Source organism: Homalodisca vitripennis, chromosome 4, assembly GCF_021130785.1.
Source record: "Homalodisca vitripennis isolate AUS2020 chromosome 4, UT_GWSS_2.1, whole genome shotgun sequence".
Classification (NCBI taxonomy): Eukaryota; Metazoa; Arthropoda; class Insecta; order Hemiptera; family Cicadellidae; genus Homalodisca; species Homalodisca vitripennis.
In genome coordinates, this window is record NC_060210.1 from 171,974,334 (window position 1) to 171,995,208 (window position 20,875).

At 33.9% G+C, this 20,875-nt stretch overlaps 1 protein-coding gene across 5 annotated transcripts in view; it reads right to left on the bottom strand.

Moving 5' to 3' along the window:
* Positions 1–223: 223 nt before the first annotated feature.
* LOC124360635 overlaps positions 224–20,875 on the bottom strand; it is a 57,550-nt gene continuing 36,898 nt past the window's right edge. For 3 of the 5 annotated variants that reach the window (XM_046814416.1, XM_046814418.1, XM_046814415.1), the window contains 5 exons: positions 15,501–15,923; positions 9,145–9,333; positions 5,652–5,767; positions 1,774–1,969; positions 224–481 (listed from right to left, as the gene is read on the bottom strand). In XM_046814416.1, coding sequence (XP_046670372.1) covers positions 291–481; positions 1,774–1,969; positions 5,652–5,767; positions 9,145–9,333; positions 15,501–15,923 — 1,115 coding nt within the window. In that variant the 3' untranslated portion in view covers positions 224–290. Of the gene's footprint in view, positions 482–1,773; positions 1,970–5,651; positions 5,768–9,144; positions 9,334–12,823; positions 12,868–15,500; positions 15,924–20,875 lie in introns of those variants that run through there. The other 2 variants (XM_046814417.1, XM_046814419.1) reach the window with 2 other exon arrangements.

Here is a 20,875-nt window from a genome sequence, read left to right on the forward strand (position 1 = left end):
TTGGTGTGGCCAGTGCTGCTGGCCTTTCGAGCGCAAAGGGTTAATAAATACATTTAATTTCAAGTATAATACAGAAAACCTTTCACTACAATTTTTTTGCTAGTTCAAATTTAGATTTTTTCCAGCCTAAAAATATTCTCTTTCTTGGACCCCTTGGTTTATATATATAGTCTAATTCTATTATCCTTAATGATACTAAATAAAATAATGCAAAATCACAACATACAATTCCATTTTTTATTTATTTATTTATTATGTATAAAAGACTTAAAGTATCATTTTTATATACATTAGACGTTGACATCTTTTTGGGAAATCTCTCTACACTTAGAAATATAACTTTGTATACTTTCAAGATTTTGTGGTTTTAATATTTTACTAGCAGTTGGTGACTCCAATAATACTTCCAGAACAGAGTTTTTTGATTCTCGAATAACTCGAGATTCAGCTTGAGATACACTTAGTAACATGTCGAGCAAACCTGGAAAAAAAACAGTCTTAAAATTAAATTACAAATATACATAAATGTTCAATTATTGTTTTTACATACATGTAATTTTATAATATTTAACTTGTTGTCTAGCAAATGACTACTGACTACTTGTTTTCCCAATGACACATCTTAACACCTTGGTTACCAAGTAGCTCAGTGTCTGCAATACAAACTTTTAATACGCAGAATCGACAACGCATTAAATGCAATAACCATAGAACTTACTAGTAATGAAATAGCTGTGTTATTTATTGCTCAATCTCCAACAGCCCGGCATGACTATAATACATATAACAAAATTATCACGGACAACCACAATTTGTCATTTTATGAAAAGAAATCTGATTATATGGGGAAACGATTTTTAAACTATTTACTTGAGGAAATAAAAAGTTAAACTAATTATAACAAATTTGAAATAAAAATTAAGGAGTATGTTACAAACTAAGCACTTTACTCTATTACTGAATTGGTTGATGAAGTCAGAAAATAATTGAGGCAATAGTTTTAAATGCTAACAAAGTATTGAAAATGTAAATATTACTTTTAGGTTAATTTAGGAACTCGTATTTTAGTAGCAGTATTGATGCCATTTATATAAACTTAATGTATTGCATATTGATGGAATAAAGATGATGCTCCCTCCCTCTCTGTCTCAACAGATGGTCTCATATAGCACGAAATAAGCCAATATGTGCCTCTTTAGTTGGCTGCTGGGTCGTTTGTGTGCTGATAAACAATCTTAATCTGTCATGAGGCGATTCATTTACATTATCTTGTTATAATAGTTTACATAGTTCCACTCTGTCCTAACGATATGTTATGATGGTATAATTAAAACTTGTTTCATTAAAATCTCAAAAGTAATAGAATTTCAAGCGCATGCCTCCTATTATTTGGATTTTACCAAATTAATTGGATTTACCGTGCAGTTATGATTCTGTTGACAATGGGTTGGTTATAATCATTTAGATTAATTTGGAGTCCTCTGATAATTTTAAATAAAGTAGGCTATGCATATTTGAGGTACGTGTTATTTGTATTATTTGATATGAAAGGTATCTAATACTGCTCTGGGCATTTTTGTAATGATTGATGCTAATGAACATAAGTACAATATGACAATATGTGAATACAATACACAATACAATACACAACAATACAATATGTGAATATTGTCTAAGTTGACAATATGTGGTAATGTAAATAAAATTGCTATGAGATTACTATATAAACTATGAGACAGTAATAAATTAAAATTGCAGAATTAAAATACTTACCTTTCCTCCCTCGAATATAATGTAGACCCCATTCCTGAAGAGCAAGGCACTGTATTATGCGATATGCTGTGATCTGAGTCTGTTCTGGGGGCTTCTGGCAGAGCATTACAATGATTTTCATTATTTCCTGTGGTTTCCCCATTAAACGAAACCATTTACGAGTAATCTTTTCATATTTTGTGTTTGATTCATGAACCTGTGAGATTAAGGAGTTGTAGTACTTTCTGTCATAAATTCATTCAAAACAATATTCTAATGTTCTAGCTATACATTATTGTAGCATTTTTAACTACAGATGTGGTAAATGTATACTTTATTACAGTTAATTTATGCATAATATATAACTAAAATAGTGACTAAATCTTCACTGCTATTTAGATTGAGAGCAATTAAAATGATTAAGCAATATCGACTTCTACATGACTCAGTTTTTAACTGGCCATGGTAGCTTTGGCAGCTATCTGAAGAGATTTTACCTGACGGATGAGGATGGTTGCTGGTACTGTGGAGAGGTGGATTCAACATACCACACCTTCGTTCTATGCCAATGATGAGAGGAAGAAAGGGAGCTCTTGAAAAACTTTATTTAAAATCATCAACTAGCCCCAGACAGTATTGTGCTCCATATGTTGAAAAATGAAGGCATATGGAATGCAACCAGGAGATTTGTACATGACATTCTCCAGAAAAAGATACAGGATGAGAGGCTGACGGGAGGCCTGTGAAAGGTGTGACAAGATGCCTGTCTAAGTAAGCTTACAGAGGCTAGACACTTCTAGGCTGAAGTAATACTTAAAGTGGTTCTGAGGATTTTCCAACCCCCTGCGAGCAGGTAAAAAAGGCAATATAAAGGGAAGGAGGATTAATCAAGCTGTGGTAGGATATGACAGTGTGGCAAAATATTATGATGTTATCTACTTCAAAATCTAACTGATGACATATAAACTATAATCCGTAGATCCATGTGTTCCTTTGTTGACCACTTGTGACCATTAAGGTTTGGACCAGAAAGAAACTATGCTTCCCTATATGAGTAAATTTAATAAACATTCACTCTGTGATTATGGTGCATTACATTTTACACTGAAGGTTGACCTTTCACGTAACAAGAATGTCCCCAATACAAACACAACTTGTTCATGAGTTAAGGTAATAGAAGAAAAAAAAGCATACTAAGAAGTGAAATTTAAGGACAACCAACATTTGTATGAATAGTGGCTAGAAATTTGCTGTCAGTTAAGCAATCACAAAGTGATTGGCAAGATTTTTGTTGGAAGAGACTGGAACATAAAGTCAAAGTCAAAAATTATTTATCCATTTTTATACAAGAAAGAGTGTATTGAAATTATGTAATTCTTTTTTTAAACTTTGTTTCTGATATTGGAGGGATTGTGAAGGAAATAGGATTTTTACGGATATTTGCTATTGTTTAGGAGTACAAGAAATCAGTAACACTACGTTTCAAGACCTGCAATCTGATATCACACAAAACATACTCAACGTACATAATAAAAATGAAACCCTATGCATTAAAACTGAAGTAAAGATATTAAGTAAATGCTATAGAGAGTACAATATAGTGTGCATATTCAATTCAATTAAATTAGTTTATTACCATTAAATAACATATAAGATACAAAAGGTTTTGTCACATAAGTCAATTAAATGGTAGCACAATGACATAAATAAAATAGTAGACATTTAATTCAGTCTAAATTTGATGTTGTAAGATAATTTATACTGAAAAAATTATTATAATCACTTGGTTGTTTATCAAATGTGGTTTAATCTAAATATAACAATTAATAAAATTAACAATCAACAAATATTGCAAATAATAAAAAATAACAAAATATTAGAATAATTTATGAAATATAAATATTACACCTAAAATATGTCATCTAATGAAACATTGTAGAATTTGTCTAAATTATAAAAAGCTTTTTTTAAACCATTTCTTAAGAACTAATTTAAAACTATTTACAAAGACTTTACATTTAGAGGTAATTAAAAAAAACGTTATGCCAATATGTATGTAACTTCTTTTTGTTTTACTTAGATGTACGTAAATTGTTCATCAATAAGGTTTATATTTCAAGCTCAAAAGTGGAAGAAATGGTTATGAACAATCACTGTATTACGAATAAAGAAGTTGCTGGCATGTCAATTGGCAATATTATACAGTTATCGAAGATGTGATATGAAGTTGTAGCCTAAGAAGTTGTACAACATTTAATCTGAGTAGTTGGTACTTGTATTTCTAATACTTGAATATATCTAAGGATAAAAACTGAGAATGACTGTTTAAACAAAATGATAATATCTTGCAATGTATGTAACATGCTGAAGGATAAATAAAATGTCTTATTATTGTGTTATTATTGAATATACAATGACCATCATGTATGCAGACAATACAGCTCTAATTCTCAGTGACAGCACACCTAATCCTTGCAAGTTTTAGGTCACATTGCAACAGAGATGGCTGTTCAGTAATGCCACAGCAACTATCTCGTGGTAAGCGAGGCCAAATCCAAGCAGCTTGTCATGTGCAAAATAGAAGAGATGGGATTGCTACCATACCTTGAAACTGTGGATGAAGCTAAGTAACCGAGTGTTACAATTGACAAAAACCTCAAATGGATGACAAATCTCATGTTGACAGCCTCTGTAAGAAGCTTGCCACAGGATTCTGTTGTCAAAAGAATTAAGGCGATAACTGATTAAAATAAAGCAACAACTGCTTACTATGCTGTTTTTGACTCTCTTCTTAGCTACTGTCTTTCAGTATGTGGCAGTTCAAGCATGGCAAATATACAGAGACCACTCGTATTCTTCAGAAAAAGAGTATTCAAATTCTGGCAGACTTACAGCCCAAAGATACTTGTCGAAGAGCCTTTATTGAGCTCAACATCATCACTGTAGTGTCTCTTTATAAATACTAGAAGTGATAATATGCACATTGTAACAACTTGACAAGAGGCAGAGTCCTGCATACAAATAACACACACCGGGTTGCAAACTTCAATTTACCAGCACACAGAATGGTACTGAACTCGAAAAAGCCATCTTACATGGGAGCTAAGCTATTCGACATCCTGCCTGAAGAAATCAAACTACTGGAAGAGAAAATCGCTTTCAAGAGGGAGCTGAAGAGGTGGTCGGTGAAGCACCCATTTTACTCCATTGATGAATTCACAAACTGGAGAACTCAATGGGATTGGAGGCTTGAACATCTTGATGAATTTGACCTGTACTTTTTTTCCATAACATTTTGACGCCATTGTAATTCTCAAAGAATGTACACATAAAGATTTATTATTGTCTATTGTCTATAATAACCACTGACTGCCATACACCATCACTCACAAAGATGGCACTGTCCAATATCCTTGAACTTGATCACAAAAATCAACATTAGACTTGCTTAGTTTTTTATCATGTTACGTTCTTTGCTTCAAATTACTGTACATATCCCGCATTATTTCCATACATAGTACATTTAATTACACTTCACGCAAACTGGACTCCCTATGTTATGTTATTTTCTTGTTGTATTGTCAATAATAAAGTTTAAATCTTTACTCTGACTCTTTACTTACCTGTAGCATAGCCACTTTTATGATTGCCTGGCATTTCTTACATGTGACTTACAACATGGGTCAGGTGAACTTTATTTAGACAATTTTTGACCACTACGATGCTCATGGGGCAATGCCTTATTTATTAACTTTTACTCTATCTTCCAATTTTTAAAAAAGTAGTGAATTCACATTTTAATCTTACATTTTAGCTATCTCTAACATAAAAGATTAGACAGTAAGTAACAATAGAGTTAATATTCTGAAAGTTAAATCTGTAATTAAAGAATTACTTACATTAATAAAATTATACCAGATATTAACAGCATTGGCTCTGTGTTCTGCTGAATATTGTGTGACAGCATCCATCAATTTCTTCATCACCAATCTCATAAATTTTTCCCTTTTACCTGCTGAAGCAACTTTGTTAAAGTCAAAAATCAATAGGATAAAATACAATTATTTTTTTTAATTTAAACTAAGTCTTTTATCACATTTTGTTTTTACCATTACAAAATAATTCCCTTACAAACAGATTACTTCTTCACACATCTTAGTAGAAAAAGTGAAAATTTGACATTGTAGATGATACGAGGAAGGTTCTTAGAGGTTATTGAAGATTATTTTATTAATCATTATCATATTACAAATAATTCTGATAACAACCAACAGAATTAATATCTTGTTACCTCTTACATGTTATTAAGGGCCTTCTTGAAATTGTGTCTTCTGTCTGTCTGTGCAATACCTCAATAGAATTGAAACTTGATAAATAGGTTCTTTATGGTCCACAGAAGAACCTAATTGATTTTAAGGTCTCAGTTTAGTCCATCTGTCTCTCTGTTCGATCACTCTTGATAGAAAGTTCTACATACTTCAAACTTGGTACATAAGTTCCCCTTGATCCAAGTAAGAACCTTATTGAATTTGTGATTAAAAAGTCAAAGTCCAGTCAGTCTGCCTGTACAGGTATGTGCAATAACTCTTGATAGACAGTTCTATATACTTCAAACTTAGTACATAAGTTCCCCTTGATCCAAGTAAGAACCTTATTGAATTTGTGATTAAAAAGTCAAAGTCCAGTTAGTCTGCCTGTACAGGTATGTGCAATAACTCTTGATAGACAGTTCTATATACTTAAAACTTAGTACATAAGTTCCCCTTGATCCAAGTAAGAACCTTATTGAATTTGTGATTAAAAAGTCAAAGTCCAGTTAGTCTGCCTGTACAGGTATGTGCAATAACTCTTGATAGACAGTTCTATATACTTAAAACTTAGTACATAAGTTCCCCTTGATCCAAGTAAGAACCTTATTGAATTTGTGATTAAAAAGTCAAAGTCCAGTTAGTCTGCCTGTATGTGCAATAACTCTTGATAGACAGTTCTATATTTTAAAACTTAGTACATAAGTTCCCCTTGATCCAAGTAAGAACCTTATTGAATTTGTGATTAAAAAGTCAAAGTCCAGTTAGTCTGAGTGTATGTGCAATAACTCTTGATAGACAGTTCTATATACTTAAAACTTAATACATAAGTTCCTCTTGATCCAAGTAAGAACCTTATTGATTTTGAGATTAAAAAGTCAAAGTCCAGTCAGTCTGAATGTATGTGCAGTAACTCTTTTTGTATGTTGTCAGATCCTTCGATACTCTGTTGTATAAATTTTTTTTTAGAGGGGAAGCAGATCCCCTTTTAAGCCTTATTCTGCCCGTCCTCATAGGGCCTGTGCGAGGATCTTATCAAACAGAATAATGGGGAGAGCCAATACAGTACAAGTACTGATAAAAAGTGTAAGGGTCACAGACAGGATTCGAACCTGCGTTATCTCTAACTCAGATTCCAAGTCCAACGTCTTAGACCTTAGACCGCTCAGCCATCGGCACTCTCATTATATTTAACTATTATAATTATTTATTTTTTGCTTGTAGAGGGGGACAGCTGCCCCCTCCTCCCCCTCGATGGGTACCTTCATGGTCCTCTTCACGAATGCTGTAAAACATTTTATTATACAGTTCCATATATGTGGTATACAAGAAGTAATAAAATAATAGTGAATTCAACAGCCTTCCAGCACTATGATGTACACAAGCTACTTATTTGTCCTTCTAGACTCTATTGGTTTATTACCTCTGAATTTAAGTCAAGAAAGCAAACTTTGCTAGAAACCACCAGAAGGCTAATTTTGTTTTCTAAAACTTTTGGCTATTAGTTTTGAAGCAAGAATTTCCCTTCTCGCTGGTTGTGCTAATAGTGTAGGGTTCTTACAAAATACACCATTATAATCCTTTAAGATCTTCCAAATATATGCTTAAATATAAAAATTATTCATTTATTACTTTATTTCATGGAACATAATACAAACATTGCAAACATGTAAATGTCACAGTAAGAAATTAATGTTACTACTCAAAATGTAGTTTCAAAACACCACAGTCTAGTTCTTTCCCTTTTCCATAATTTTCAAGATATTACAAAAATAGGCTACAATGTTGCTTAGGATTGAAATTTTGTATTCTATTCTCACCTGGAGTATAATAGTCACTGATGTCAATTTTGGGACATCCATTAATTTTTATTCTTAACTACTCACACTCTGGATTGTTGATTGTTTTAGACCCTCAATCGAACAGAAATTCCCGATTGTATTTCTAGTTACTTACGTAGCATTCAAATCTTGGGGATATTTGACAAATACATGAGTCATTGCTCTTTGAAGTATACTCTTCATTATTTGATATTATTTAAAAAATATTTTCATGCAAATTTATGTATTTAATATTTTTTTCAAACCACATGAAATAAATAGTGTCAATAAAATCATAATTTGTATATCTATTATCTTACTGCAACTTTGATGTTCAAAATTAATCAAAAATGTATAAAAATATTGAATGTTATTGCTTTAAAATATATTTAAATACATATCTTAATATTTTAAAATTAGGTACACATAATTGAATAAAACTATAACAAATTTAATTAGGGTGCAAGGAGGGTGTAACAGCATCAGGGCTACTCCTGGGATCTTTAAGAGCAAGAGATTTCTTAAACCGCCGAACTGAAGCATGCATTGTTGGGAGAGGGTATCACATTGAGCAGCATTTTAACTTTAAATCTTATGTAAAAATACAATTTCTTATCCATATACATCTTTCATTTGATTTAAAAACAACTGTTGTCATGCAAAGACCAATAAATAACAAACAATTAGGAGTTGTACTTAAGAATACATGTTCTACATCTAAGAAAGCATAAACTACCAAATAAAATTGATGTAATTATTTTATTTCTAAACCGATTTTAGCAAATTTGTTATTGATAGTTTTGTCCTTAAATTAGCGATATATAATTGTTCTTGCAATTTTTATTTGGGATTGGTTAACAGTTTTTGGGATATCAAAGTTTTGAAAGTTTTTTATGCTGCCTTTTTGAATTGGAAAGTGATAATAAGTACTTAATTTTTTTTAATTTTCCCTTTAATTAAATTAACATAACTGCCAAGTTTCATGTTATTTGCTCCTGCGGCTTCTGAGATACAATTTTAAAAATAAAAACACATATGGACAGAAGACACTAAACAAAGTGAGATAGGACATGAATATTTTTGCTTGTTTTTGTGTCTACTATCATATCCTGAAATTGTGCCAACCTCTCGTGAAACACCCTGTATATTTAAAACAAGACAGCATGTCCAATGATGACCAAATTACAGATGGACAGTATTTTAGAAAAAAAAAAAAACAAGAAATACAGTATTTTCTGAACAATTGTTACAGGTTGTTGACTCACTCTGCTTGTATAATTGGCGTTTTCCTTCCATTGTAGAACTGATAAACCCAAGTATCTGCAGAGCCAACATGACTGAGTGCCTGTCTGACGACTCAATCCCTCTCAATACTATGCCAAGAGTGTCTGGTTGTTGAGAGAACACCTCGTGTGGAGCAACACTTTTAACACTGCTTTCTAACTTTTCCAGTGCTAAACAAACACAAATTACACATTAATACCCTAAATTATTTTGTTTAAAATATAGTTAAAAACTTAACCCTCTGAGCGCTTTTCATAGCGACTATGACTAATTAATGCCTATTATGACGGTTTTAGATGAATATGTATCTAGTGAAAATGATTCAAGTGACATTGAAACTCCTGATATACCTTCAGACATTTCACTTCATGATTTTTCAAGTGGCAGTGGTGAAGAGTACGAACCGGACCAAAATGAACTTTCAAGCTAGGGGCAAATTATGCCAGTGCACAGTTTGCGAAAGCAAAAACAAAAGGCCGAAGCAGATTTCAGTGCCCTGGCTGTAATACAGGTGTGGTAAAGGAATGTTTTCTCACTTATTAAAACATTTCTGGAGACCCCTTAGGCCTGGGAGAAAAAGAAAAGCATCTCAAAGCAGTGACTTCGAGTAAACACGGGGAAAAAATTGTGTATATACAGTAGTTGTGATTTTTTCAATTTTATAGTTTGGTTTTTAGTTTAAATATAAGCAAAGTGTATATATTTGTGAAGCTTATTGCATTTGGAATAATATGACTATTTAAAACTGTGTTTTTGTGTACATAGTGAAACCTTGAGTAGTGGATGTTAGGATATGACAAAATTTTGAAACTTTTTTTACTTCGGAGGGCTACAAACCTGAACAGGCAGAGGGTAAGTACAATACTGTTATACTTCGTTTATTCCTTATTGTTTTTTTGAATACATTTATATATAACATGAACAATTTAATTACAAAATTGTATTTTATACGGTTTTTTTAAAATAGAACTGTAAAAATGCCAAAAGAGCTGTGGCACTAGGGAAGTGGTATGTGGCACTCTGAGGGTTAAAGAATAGAAAACTATCAAATCTTTGTCATTCAAAGTGTTAGTTAAGTGTTTACAACTGATTTTGAACAAATCAGTGCATTAAACACTTTGAACACTTGCCCTGAATTACGAGGGTCGTTTATTTTTCAACCTCTGATCTCATGCCATGATAGCAAGACACATGGTAAGTCTGCAGTGGTTGATCGCTATCTTCCCTTCTACATTCGTCACTGCCAAGTTCAAGTAGCTAGTTTGCAATGAGCTGCAGTCATATAAACAGGGCATTCTCTATTAATTCATCCTTTAAATGTGAATTAATAAGTTTTATTCGGTTCCTGCAAGCGGAAGGGAGTAGTAAAGCAGAAATCCATTTTAGAATGTGCCGTGTTTAAGGAGATACATTATGAGTAATGGTGTTCTACGTGAGTGGTGTAGGAAGCCAAAGATGTTATCTGACACCCACAAAAATTGCCAAATTTGCATTGTTTGTTGTTGATGCGATTCACGCACAACACCACAACTTATAATGTTTTCTCCGTAAACACGGCACACTCTCCAATGGATTTCTGCAGCACTATTCCCTTGTTTTGCTGGAAATGAATAACACTCCTCAATTTACTTTTAACAGGAGTAACAATAGAGGTTGCTATGTTTATGTGACTGCAGCTCAGCACAAACTGACTACTTGAACTTGACAGTGACAAATGTTATAGCGGGGAAGACGCGCGATCGACTACTATGCACACCACGGACCTGCCACTGACAAGTGTCTGGCCCTCATGGTGTGAGATTGGAGGATGAAAAAAAAAAACGACCCTTGTACATACAAAGACTACCCAGAAAGTAACAGACATTTTTGTATGGTGCGGTAGTGGGTGGGGTTACAGCTGCCATCTTTTGTAAAAACACTCTGGCACTCTGGCTCTGGTATGCATCGAGCTTTAATCAAACGCAGTCTTTTCTCTTTTGCTTTTCTCACTGTGATTAATTCAAATGCGTGCTGCAATTGAAAATCCTGCCACTTGTGAAGTGCGTTCAGTGATAAGCGTTTTATTGGCAAAACTCTATAAACCAATTGAAATCTATTGCCAACTGTGTGTAGATTATGGAAATGGAATAATGAGTGAAAGCTGAGTAAGGCAGTGGTGTATTGATTTCAAAAATGGTCACATCAATGTTCATGACGATAGTTGTATCCGTCGGCCTATCCCGCTTTCAAAATCCAATGACAAAGTTCATGAAAATCGCTGTTTTACAATAACTTAACTCTCAGAATATTTCCTACAAATTTCATGAAGTTTACTTCACGAAATTTGAAGTAAATGGAAGATAACAAAGACTTGCTGCATCGTTAACATTCCTTGATGAATTAGACAAACATGGTAACAAACTTCTCGATTGTATCATTACTGGTGATGAAACATGGGTGAAGCATGTCAATTGTGAAACAAAAATGCAGTCTATGGAATGGGGGCACACATATTCTCCAAAAAAAAAAAAAGTCTCCAAACTCTGTCAGTGAGAAAGATTATGGTAACCATTTTTTGGGATGCTAAAGGTGTGATTCTGATTGATTTTCTTGAATGAGGATCAATAATCAACGTAGAGAGGTACTGTTTTGTAGAAGCTATGGCTAGCAATACAAAACAAGTGTAGGGGAAAATTGAGCTAAAAAATTTGTTTTTCCACGACAATACATGTCCCCATACAGCCATTTGCACACGACAAGTTCTTGAAAAGTGTTTGATTATCCGTCTTATAGTCCAGATCTGGCTCCAAGCGACTACCACCTCTTTCCAGCAATTAAGCCCTGGCTTGCAACGCAGCACTTCAATAGTGATGCTGAACTTCACGTTGTGGTTAAGATCTCAGGTGGCAGATTTCTACAAAGCTGGAATCGAAAAACTTGTGTCAAATTATGATAAATGTCTCAATTTGAACGGGGTTGCGTTGAAAAATAGCCTAAGAGTGTAGCTTTTAAATGTATATAATGAAATATTCCTATTTCTGTTGGTTAATTTTTTATTTCAAAACGTCTGTTACTTTCTGAATAGCCCTCGTATTTCTTTATAGAATGCTAGCAGTTTTTTTTTTGTGATTTTTATAAAATCATAAGTCAAAAGCTATAAAAATATAAATAATATTAATTTATTACCTGCATGTCCCTTGTTTTCTTCTTTTTTTAAAGAACTTTAAAATTCTGTTAAAAATAAAACTATTATAAAAATTATAGCATGTTTTTTTAAGGAAAAGTATTAGTTTACAGATATTTTATTTTATGTGTCATTTGAACATAGCAACTGTCCATTAATGATTATGTACAAGTGTTACAGTTTATTTTTCGTATTGGAATTATGTAAAAAAGGCAACAGCTTCTACTAAGACAACCTGATTCAATACATCAGATTCATGCTATGTTGAATTTATTATTAACATCCCGATAGATAACACAGAGTAAGCAGGACTCATAAAAATAAGGATTACACATTAATCCAGTTGAAAATGTGGATTACGTAAAACTATGGGAGCTGCACTTAATGTGTTAAAGTTTAACTTTGAAAATGATTATAAATACATTTTTTAAATTTAACAAATAAAGAAATAGGTACACATATTTTTATTCATAAAAATAAAATTAATAGGTACTCACACCAAAACAAATTCCATGGATGAGCAACAAGCCACATGATCTCACTAAAATCAGAAACATGCACAAAAACATAAATAATGAATGCAAAACAAAATATAAAAAAATAAAAGACAAAAATGTACAGCTTTTAAACCAAAAATTAAATTTTCTTTGTATTCTTGTATTAATACCAACAATAATCTCTGAAATGATCCTAAATAACTAAAAGAAATCTTAATAAAAAAGAATCATCTTTTAAAAATTGTAACAATTGTTTTAACAGGGTGGCCACTCAAAACCTCTTTTCATATTCCCGGTTTTTTCCGTTTTTCTAGTAGAAAATTTCAAATTCTCAGGTTTATCAAACCAAATAGATAACTGTAATACTGTATTTAACCCTTACGCCAAGTGCAGCGATAACAGTTTATCACTAGCAGTATTTGCAAGAAATGGCACAAAGCTGTGGTACTCTAGCATTTCGTCGCTAGCGATATGCGAGAAATTCGGTGATGATTTATCGCTAACACCTATTTTAAGCTCCTTAGTTTTTATCTCTGTGTCTTCGATGTGTCGATATAACATCGTGTATACCTAATAAATCTCCTTCCTGTGATGTTTATAAAATACATGTATCCAATTGGGAAATACAAAGATAACAAATAAGTACCAACACAGCTATTGTGGGGCAGACTGCAGTCCAGTATATCAGGTCTGAGGTCTAGCGGTAGAGATGAACTTTCAGTACAAGACAATGATATCGCTGGTACACAAGGTCGGTTCAGTACAATCAACAAATAAACCAATACTTTCATCTCAACTCTACTTAATTAATTAATTTTTTTTGGTGGGGAGGGGGAAGCCCAAGGATATCACGATACTTCAAAGGAATTTGCAGAAATGCAGGAAAATGAATATATTTAAAATTACAAATCATTTCTACTTTTAAGTAATAGAAATAGTAGGTTCCAGAATATATTACATTTAAGTAAAAATGTATGGATGTTTATTTACAGAGAATATATTTATTTACAACGACACAAAGTACGACGTACGGATAAATTAGCGATCATCTGTTTAATATCGAGGAGCTAAAGTCCGCACATAGAACCAGCAGACACGCTAGCGTTGAAAAATATAGACACATAAAAACGAACTTCAATTCAAATATTATTTATCATCACGTTATTCTGTTACATATATTTCTAAATACTTTTGATAAACACTAAAAAACATATTTCACCAATCGGTAATTTGTGTACTGCCGATTGTTTTTATGCACGAATAGACAGTGCAGACTCTATCAACAATGCGCCAAAATAAATATAAAAAATACTAATTATAGCTAACTTATTATTATAGCTAATATTATTTGTTAACTTACAGTAGTTTGTTACTTTTGTTATCTTTCTATATTTTTTGATATGAAAAGTACAAAAATGTTATAACAAGACTTATTTTTGGATTCGAGATTTAGATTCTCCGTATCAGTAATGTTGTGAAATCGTGATTTTTCAAGAGTATTTAAAACTTTTGTTGATATCGGAATCGAGTGATAAGAGCCGCAGTATCAAGTATTGAAAACAATCCATCCCTAGTAAAATTTCCAGGGACATTATAAAACTTCAAGCATATCCACGTATGTTTCCCGGAGTCAGAAATTCATGCATAATTCACGCTTTTCCAGATTGTCATCGTTGGTGGTAGCCCTGGTTAGAGTCCCATGAAAGTATTGTGGCTTTCAATATATATCCCACTGACAGCAAATACATGAAGAATGCATCAGAATGTTATCTGCTACGGAAGTTACCGAGGTGTGTTTAGTTCGTGATCTGTAGAATAAGTATCTAGACACCAGTACAGAACAATACCTTCTATATTTGCACTCAGATAACGACCACAATTAATGTTATCAATTACTGGTTCTTAAATGATGTGACCATGATATCAAAACATAACATCACTTTTTTGTTTTAACCTATGTAATTTGATGACAATCTGAACGGAACGTGTGTGTGAGGAGCAATTGTTCATAGACCAACCGAGTAATACTTACATACAAAAACCCTTATTGTATTGCGGTCACTACTGCTCTGCCGCTTTACAGCTTAAAGCGTATACCCATCTAGTGCCAAAGTCCAAAACGATCAGTCGGTCAATTTTAATTGTCCAATGCATTGTTACGATTTTTTTTGGGAGGAGGGGGGGAAGGAGCCTTGCCGCGGCACAGGAGTAGAACTAACCAAGATAAAATCCACTACACTAGTGGAGGTAACCTTAGATCAACTGGCGTCAGATGGAGTTCACGAGCATATGTCGATCTTCATTCACAATTTCACGAACTACGTCGCATAAATACGATGTTTTGAGATTAATCAGTTCTTGATTTAAAAAGCTGTCAAGTTATGTCTTGATTTTATAAGTTCTTGGAGACGGAAAAATTGTTTTAGAAATTTTCCCAGTTATCAGGAAAATTCTCAGCTTATTCCTGGTTTCAGAGTTTTCCCGGTCGGGTAGCCACCCTGTTTAACATTATCTTTCTATATTAATTTTAAAAGTATCATAACCAAGATATATTTCCTCAACTACGAAACAGGTAATTTTATGTGAGATAAGCTGGTGACTCTTAAGCTCAACGCTAAAACAATTTAGTTTTCTAGGTTTGTACATTGTATTTTATTACAATTAGCTGATTACTTACCTAAAACAAAGAGTTGGTGTTCAGTCTCTGAGACTGCTTTTGGACTGTGTAAGGGAGGAGTGAAGGAACGGTCTGGCTGGCTGCTACTGTCAGATACTAAATCTCTGATGTCATCCTGCTTTCTGCCAATTGAAGAAGAATCCAAAGAATCACATGGAGATGAAAGAGAAGATGAAGAAGATGTTAATTCTCTCAGAGAGGAATATTTTTCCACATGTGTATAACATGAATCATTTATGGAGTTAGGAGAATTGAGGGTTTGTTGCAGCTGATCTAAGTATAATGGAGACATCCCCTGTGGTTGTTGTGGTAAGGTAAACATATGTTGTAATCTAATAGAAGGAGGGGCAGACTTTACTTGGAGAACACTCTTTTCCTTACAATCTTCTTTATATGTCTGAATTTCCTCATTACTGAGAATACCTGTAAAAATCAAAACAGTAGGAACAGATTATTCCCTGCAAACATTGCTAAGGAATGATTACAGTAATAATATACAGTAACAAGTTAACAAGCATTAGATGATTTCCTATACTAATTTAATTCACTAAATTTATTTGATAAGTATTCTCTATGAACTCTTTGTTGCATTATAAAACAGCTGTTACTGATTGTTGATCAAACATATGGTTGAGTATTACGTTGATGTTATAAGTGGGATTACTAAATACACAAGTCATGTTTACAATTTTTGAAAAATTTGTAACTAGGCTATTTTTAAATATAGAATCAAAATGACAAATATTTTTTAAATACTACTTAATTTTAAACAATTTGTCTTCTTGAAAATTATAAATACCTCTTAAGGTTTCTATATGGTAGTTGACCAATTTTTGAAAAAAGAATAGTTACACCTCAGTTACTATGAATCATAGAGCAAAACCAAAAAGTGTTATATAGAATTTTCAGGTTATTTTCAATAGCGTTTTCAAGCAACCCAATTTTTCAATTCCAAACTTTTCGCAGTAGTGTGAGAAGAGGCTTTGTCATAGTGTAAAATATCTTGCCTGATCCCTTAATGTTCAAGTCATGAAAAAATTCCGAACCAGCTATTCCCAGCTAAAACCGTAAGTAGCACGGGGGTCTAGGGAATGGACTGACACTTGGTGATCCCCAATGAACTGGGAAAGTACCTCTCCAGGGGTGACACTCAGTTGTCACACAAGACAATATCCAAATCCAACCAATGGTTGAGCTCAAATAAATACTAGTTAAGCATTCGGCAAGAGGTGGCCCTGCTTTTGACTGAACCTCAGGATCTAGGTTAGTGCCCTGATTGTGCACTCTGCGCGGCAGTTGGTTTGGCTTTGGGTGTCTCTGCCTGTTCATCACGCTGAACTACCACCAACGAAGATTCAGCAGTTGGTGGTCTTGATGTAGAGGTCAAGCAGACCAGCTGAGAACGAACGCCAGGTGTTACAACTGATCATGGGAATCAAGGTCCTTCAGGTCAATCTGCAGCACAGTAAAGCTGTGTTCTGTAGACGCTTTTTGGCAGAAGAATTTCATATAGCTCTGATACAGGAACCCTGAATTTGTAAGGGTAAAATAACAGGGCTTTCCATGGCACGGGTCAAAATTGTTAGTGCCCATGTTAATAATGCCAGAGCTTTTATTATTGTAAGTAACAAGGTGAACAGCATTCCTGTTCTGGAATTTTGTTCCAGGGATCTTTTCACAGTCAGGCTGATTGGGGCTGGTACTGGAAGAACCCTGTTGATTACATCATCATATCTCCCGTATGATGATGTGGATTCTTTGAAGAAGAGAGTCAGGGCTCTAGAGAGCAAAAACATGGGGTACTGGGGAGACCATGAGGCTCTTGCACTGTACAACTGCAAGGTCCATATGGCTAAGAGATTAGCCTGGAAGAAACTCTGCACTGAATGTTGTGCAAGGCTTCAGAAACTATTAGCAAAAAATCCCATCTCGCCGCTTGGTGGTCCCAGGGAAAACCAAAGTATACATATTACTGAACCGGAAGGAGTTTTAACCTTTCCAGCGTTATTGACGCGGATCCGCGGAGGGCCACTACAAGCTCAAAACGTTATTGCCGTGGATCCACGTTTTTGCATTCTTTATTTTCTTACTGCTATGTTAGTTGAGTGTTTTGCTGCTAGATGGTTCTAGTAGTCATGCGACATACAGACGGCTTGCCCTGCCTTGAATTCTGTTACAATGGGAGTTGCAGTTGCTTCTAATTGGCCAAACACTGTCTAGCGGGCGTGGCCCCGCGCCTTTCACAAAGTCATTGACGGGAGCTCCCGTCAAGGCATCTAGCCAGTTAGTTAGTGAGAAACGTCCGGTACACGCATTTGTATTTCGGTTATCGCTAATTTTCTGTTGTGGCCTATTCTTTTTAAAGTAAATTATTCATATTATATACAGCAGTTTCCAGTATTTATTTAGTGTTTTTTACCATTATTCGTGTGAATGGCGAATCCAGACGATTCGGAATTTGAAGATTTGGTAATTCTAAGCAATTACTTGGTCAAACCCAAACTTTTTCATATTTTACTACGGTCATAAGGATGTTATTAGAAAGCAAGAAAATAATTCAAGCCCCGCAAGGCTGTCCTACAGGTTGCCGAGCGATAAGAAGGTTCAAAGTCCACGCGATAACAGTGGCTTGCGGGAGCCGCGCGGAATGTCAGTTGTGACAGCCCGCCACTAAATAAACACTCTTTGTCTACTTTTGTATTTTTATAATTTTATTGGTTTGTAATATAGTATATGTTTATCTATAAAACTGTGTTTCATTCCTATACTTACTGAATAAATGATAAAAATATTAGTGACAATTACACTGCTATTCTACAATATTCTCAAAAGTTAAAAATTAGCCTAGGAAATCCAAAAAGGGCTAAAAAAAATTTATTTACCGTTAAATAACTCTATTTTGACATACAGAAACGAAAATAAATTTAACTTTAAACATTGGAAATTTAAAAAAATTGTAACTTTATCAAAGATCAGGTCTGATTTTTCATGACGCTTAAAGGGTTAAAAGTCAACATGGGAACATACTTTCTGGACTGCATCATTTATGATAAGGATCAACTACTCAGCTGTAGAGGGAGACCTGTGAGGCAGATCACTCACAATGGAGTTTGGCATGTTGTGTATTGTCATAAATTTGGTCACTATGGCACTTCTCCCACCAGCTGGTGACGGAATTTCATCACCATGACACTCAAAATTGTGTTGCTGTTGCCATAATACATTTATATACAGTATTACAGTAACCTATAATTTGTTTTAAAATAGACTAGGCAATTGTAAATTTGAAATCTGAAAACTAAAGAAGAAACTGGGAATTTGACAAACGATTTAAGTGGCCACTTTGTAACTTTTTATTTGTTTCTGGGAAGGTTCCATAAAATTGATATAGGCTAGTAAATCTTTATTTCAATTAAAATCAAAATTAATAATTTTAAAATCCATGTTTATGTACAAACATGTAAGTGTGCAATACATTTAACTGAATAAAATTACTTATTAATTCATAAACTTTTGAGTGAAATGTTACTTAAATCTTTCCGACCTCTTACATATTTGAACTACATACTTATGATTTTATTCCCATTGAATTAAAAATGTCTTGCATTATAATAAACATTATTATTAACACAAAGCAAAAAATATACAACAATTATTTTAAAGATATTAACATACTGGCTATGGAAGATACCGTATGGTGCAGGATTATAGTAAAAGCACTCAGTAGAGAGCTGCAGTGAAGGTATTAAGCTCTTACCTATAATGGTTTCTATCAAAGCTATAACTGAGACATAACTATTCTTTATCTCCTACTTTGTTTGAGTTTAATGGTTTTGTACAGTGTAACAGTGTTGAACAGTTTTTAATAACTATAAAAGTATCAAACATTAAATGTTACATGGTGCTTGTTACATACATACGCAAGTGAACAATGTGAATTTTGAGTTTAGCTCCAGAATCTGACGTTGTCCAGAATCTGAGCCTAAACATGACCATAACCAACAAAACGAGACTACACCAATAATTCTGACAAGAGAAACTCAAGCAAAGGTAAACTACAAAGAAGGTAACCGATCCTCTCTTCCCCATCTCACCTGTGCAAATAAGACACTTCACAGACACAAGCAAAACAATAAATTGAGTGTTTCCCTACAAGTCCGTAAAGCTAAAAGAGAACACCATACAATTCTTGAACCAGTTAACACAACCATGGTAATCACCGAATTCCAAAACTCCTAAATTCACAATCTTAACCCCTTGTCTGACATTCCACCATTGCAGTTAAATCAGTCAACATTGTCAAGCCTAAGAGCAATGAGAAGACCATCCATGAACGCAAGAATAAGAGACAACAATGTCTTGAAGCCTTTTTTATAAAAAATATAAACTTTTACAAGGGACTGATTACCCTGAATCCCTCCTCTACTTCACAGGAAACTCCAGTAGCTTCCCTTACACTCCCAGACAACCAACTCATTCAGCCCAACTCTTTTTTAGACCATGTGAACACAGTAAATCATTGTCTATAACACAACTCAACACTAGATCTGGAAAGCTAATTTTCTTCCACCAAAACATGGATAGAATGGCAAACAAAATTGACTGACTAGAACACCTGTTACACACTACAAATCCAGATCTAGTAGTACTCACAGAACATGGACTTAAAAAAGGTATAATAGAGCACGCTAGACTGGCCAACTACGCCCTAATCAGCTCATATGGCAGAGAAGATCATACTAAAGGAGGAGTTGCCATATATAAGCACAACCAAACTATGTGCAAAACTGTAAGCTTGGGAGTAGAAGAACACAGCATTGAGATGACATGTGAAGTAACAGCTATTAAATTAAAAGTTGCAAATAAAAAGTGCATATGCCTGATGGGGTGTACCAATCACCAGGTTCAAATCTTGACTCTTTACTTCAAGTATTGTCTGAAACTTTTGACAAAGTACTTACTCCAGCTGCTGACAAACTCATTATGGGAGACATAAACATTGACAATCTAGACGAGACTTCAAAAGAAAGGACAGCACTAAATGAATTACTAAAGCAATATAACATCCACAGATTAGACCTTCCACCCACCAGAATAACATTAACATCTGTATCCTCAATAGACATGGTATGCACAAACCTAGACCAAGATAGAATAACAGTTGAAGTAATTAATACAGGATTATCAGATCATACAGGACAATTTTGCACACTGGATGTGCCAAAACAGACAGGGGGAAATACATACACTGTGAAAAGACATATTACCCATAACAATCTTCTGAGCTTAAAACATCTACTGTCTAAAGAAAATTGGGACCCTGTCATCAACTCAACAGGGATGGATGAGGCCTACTCTCACTTTGACACGTCACT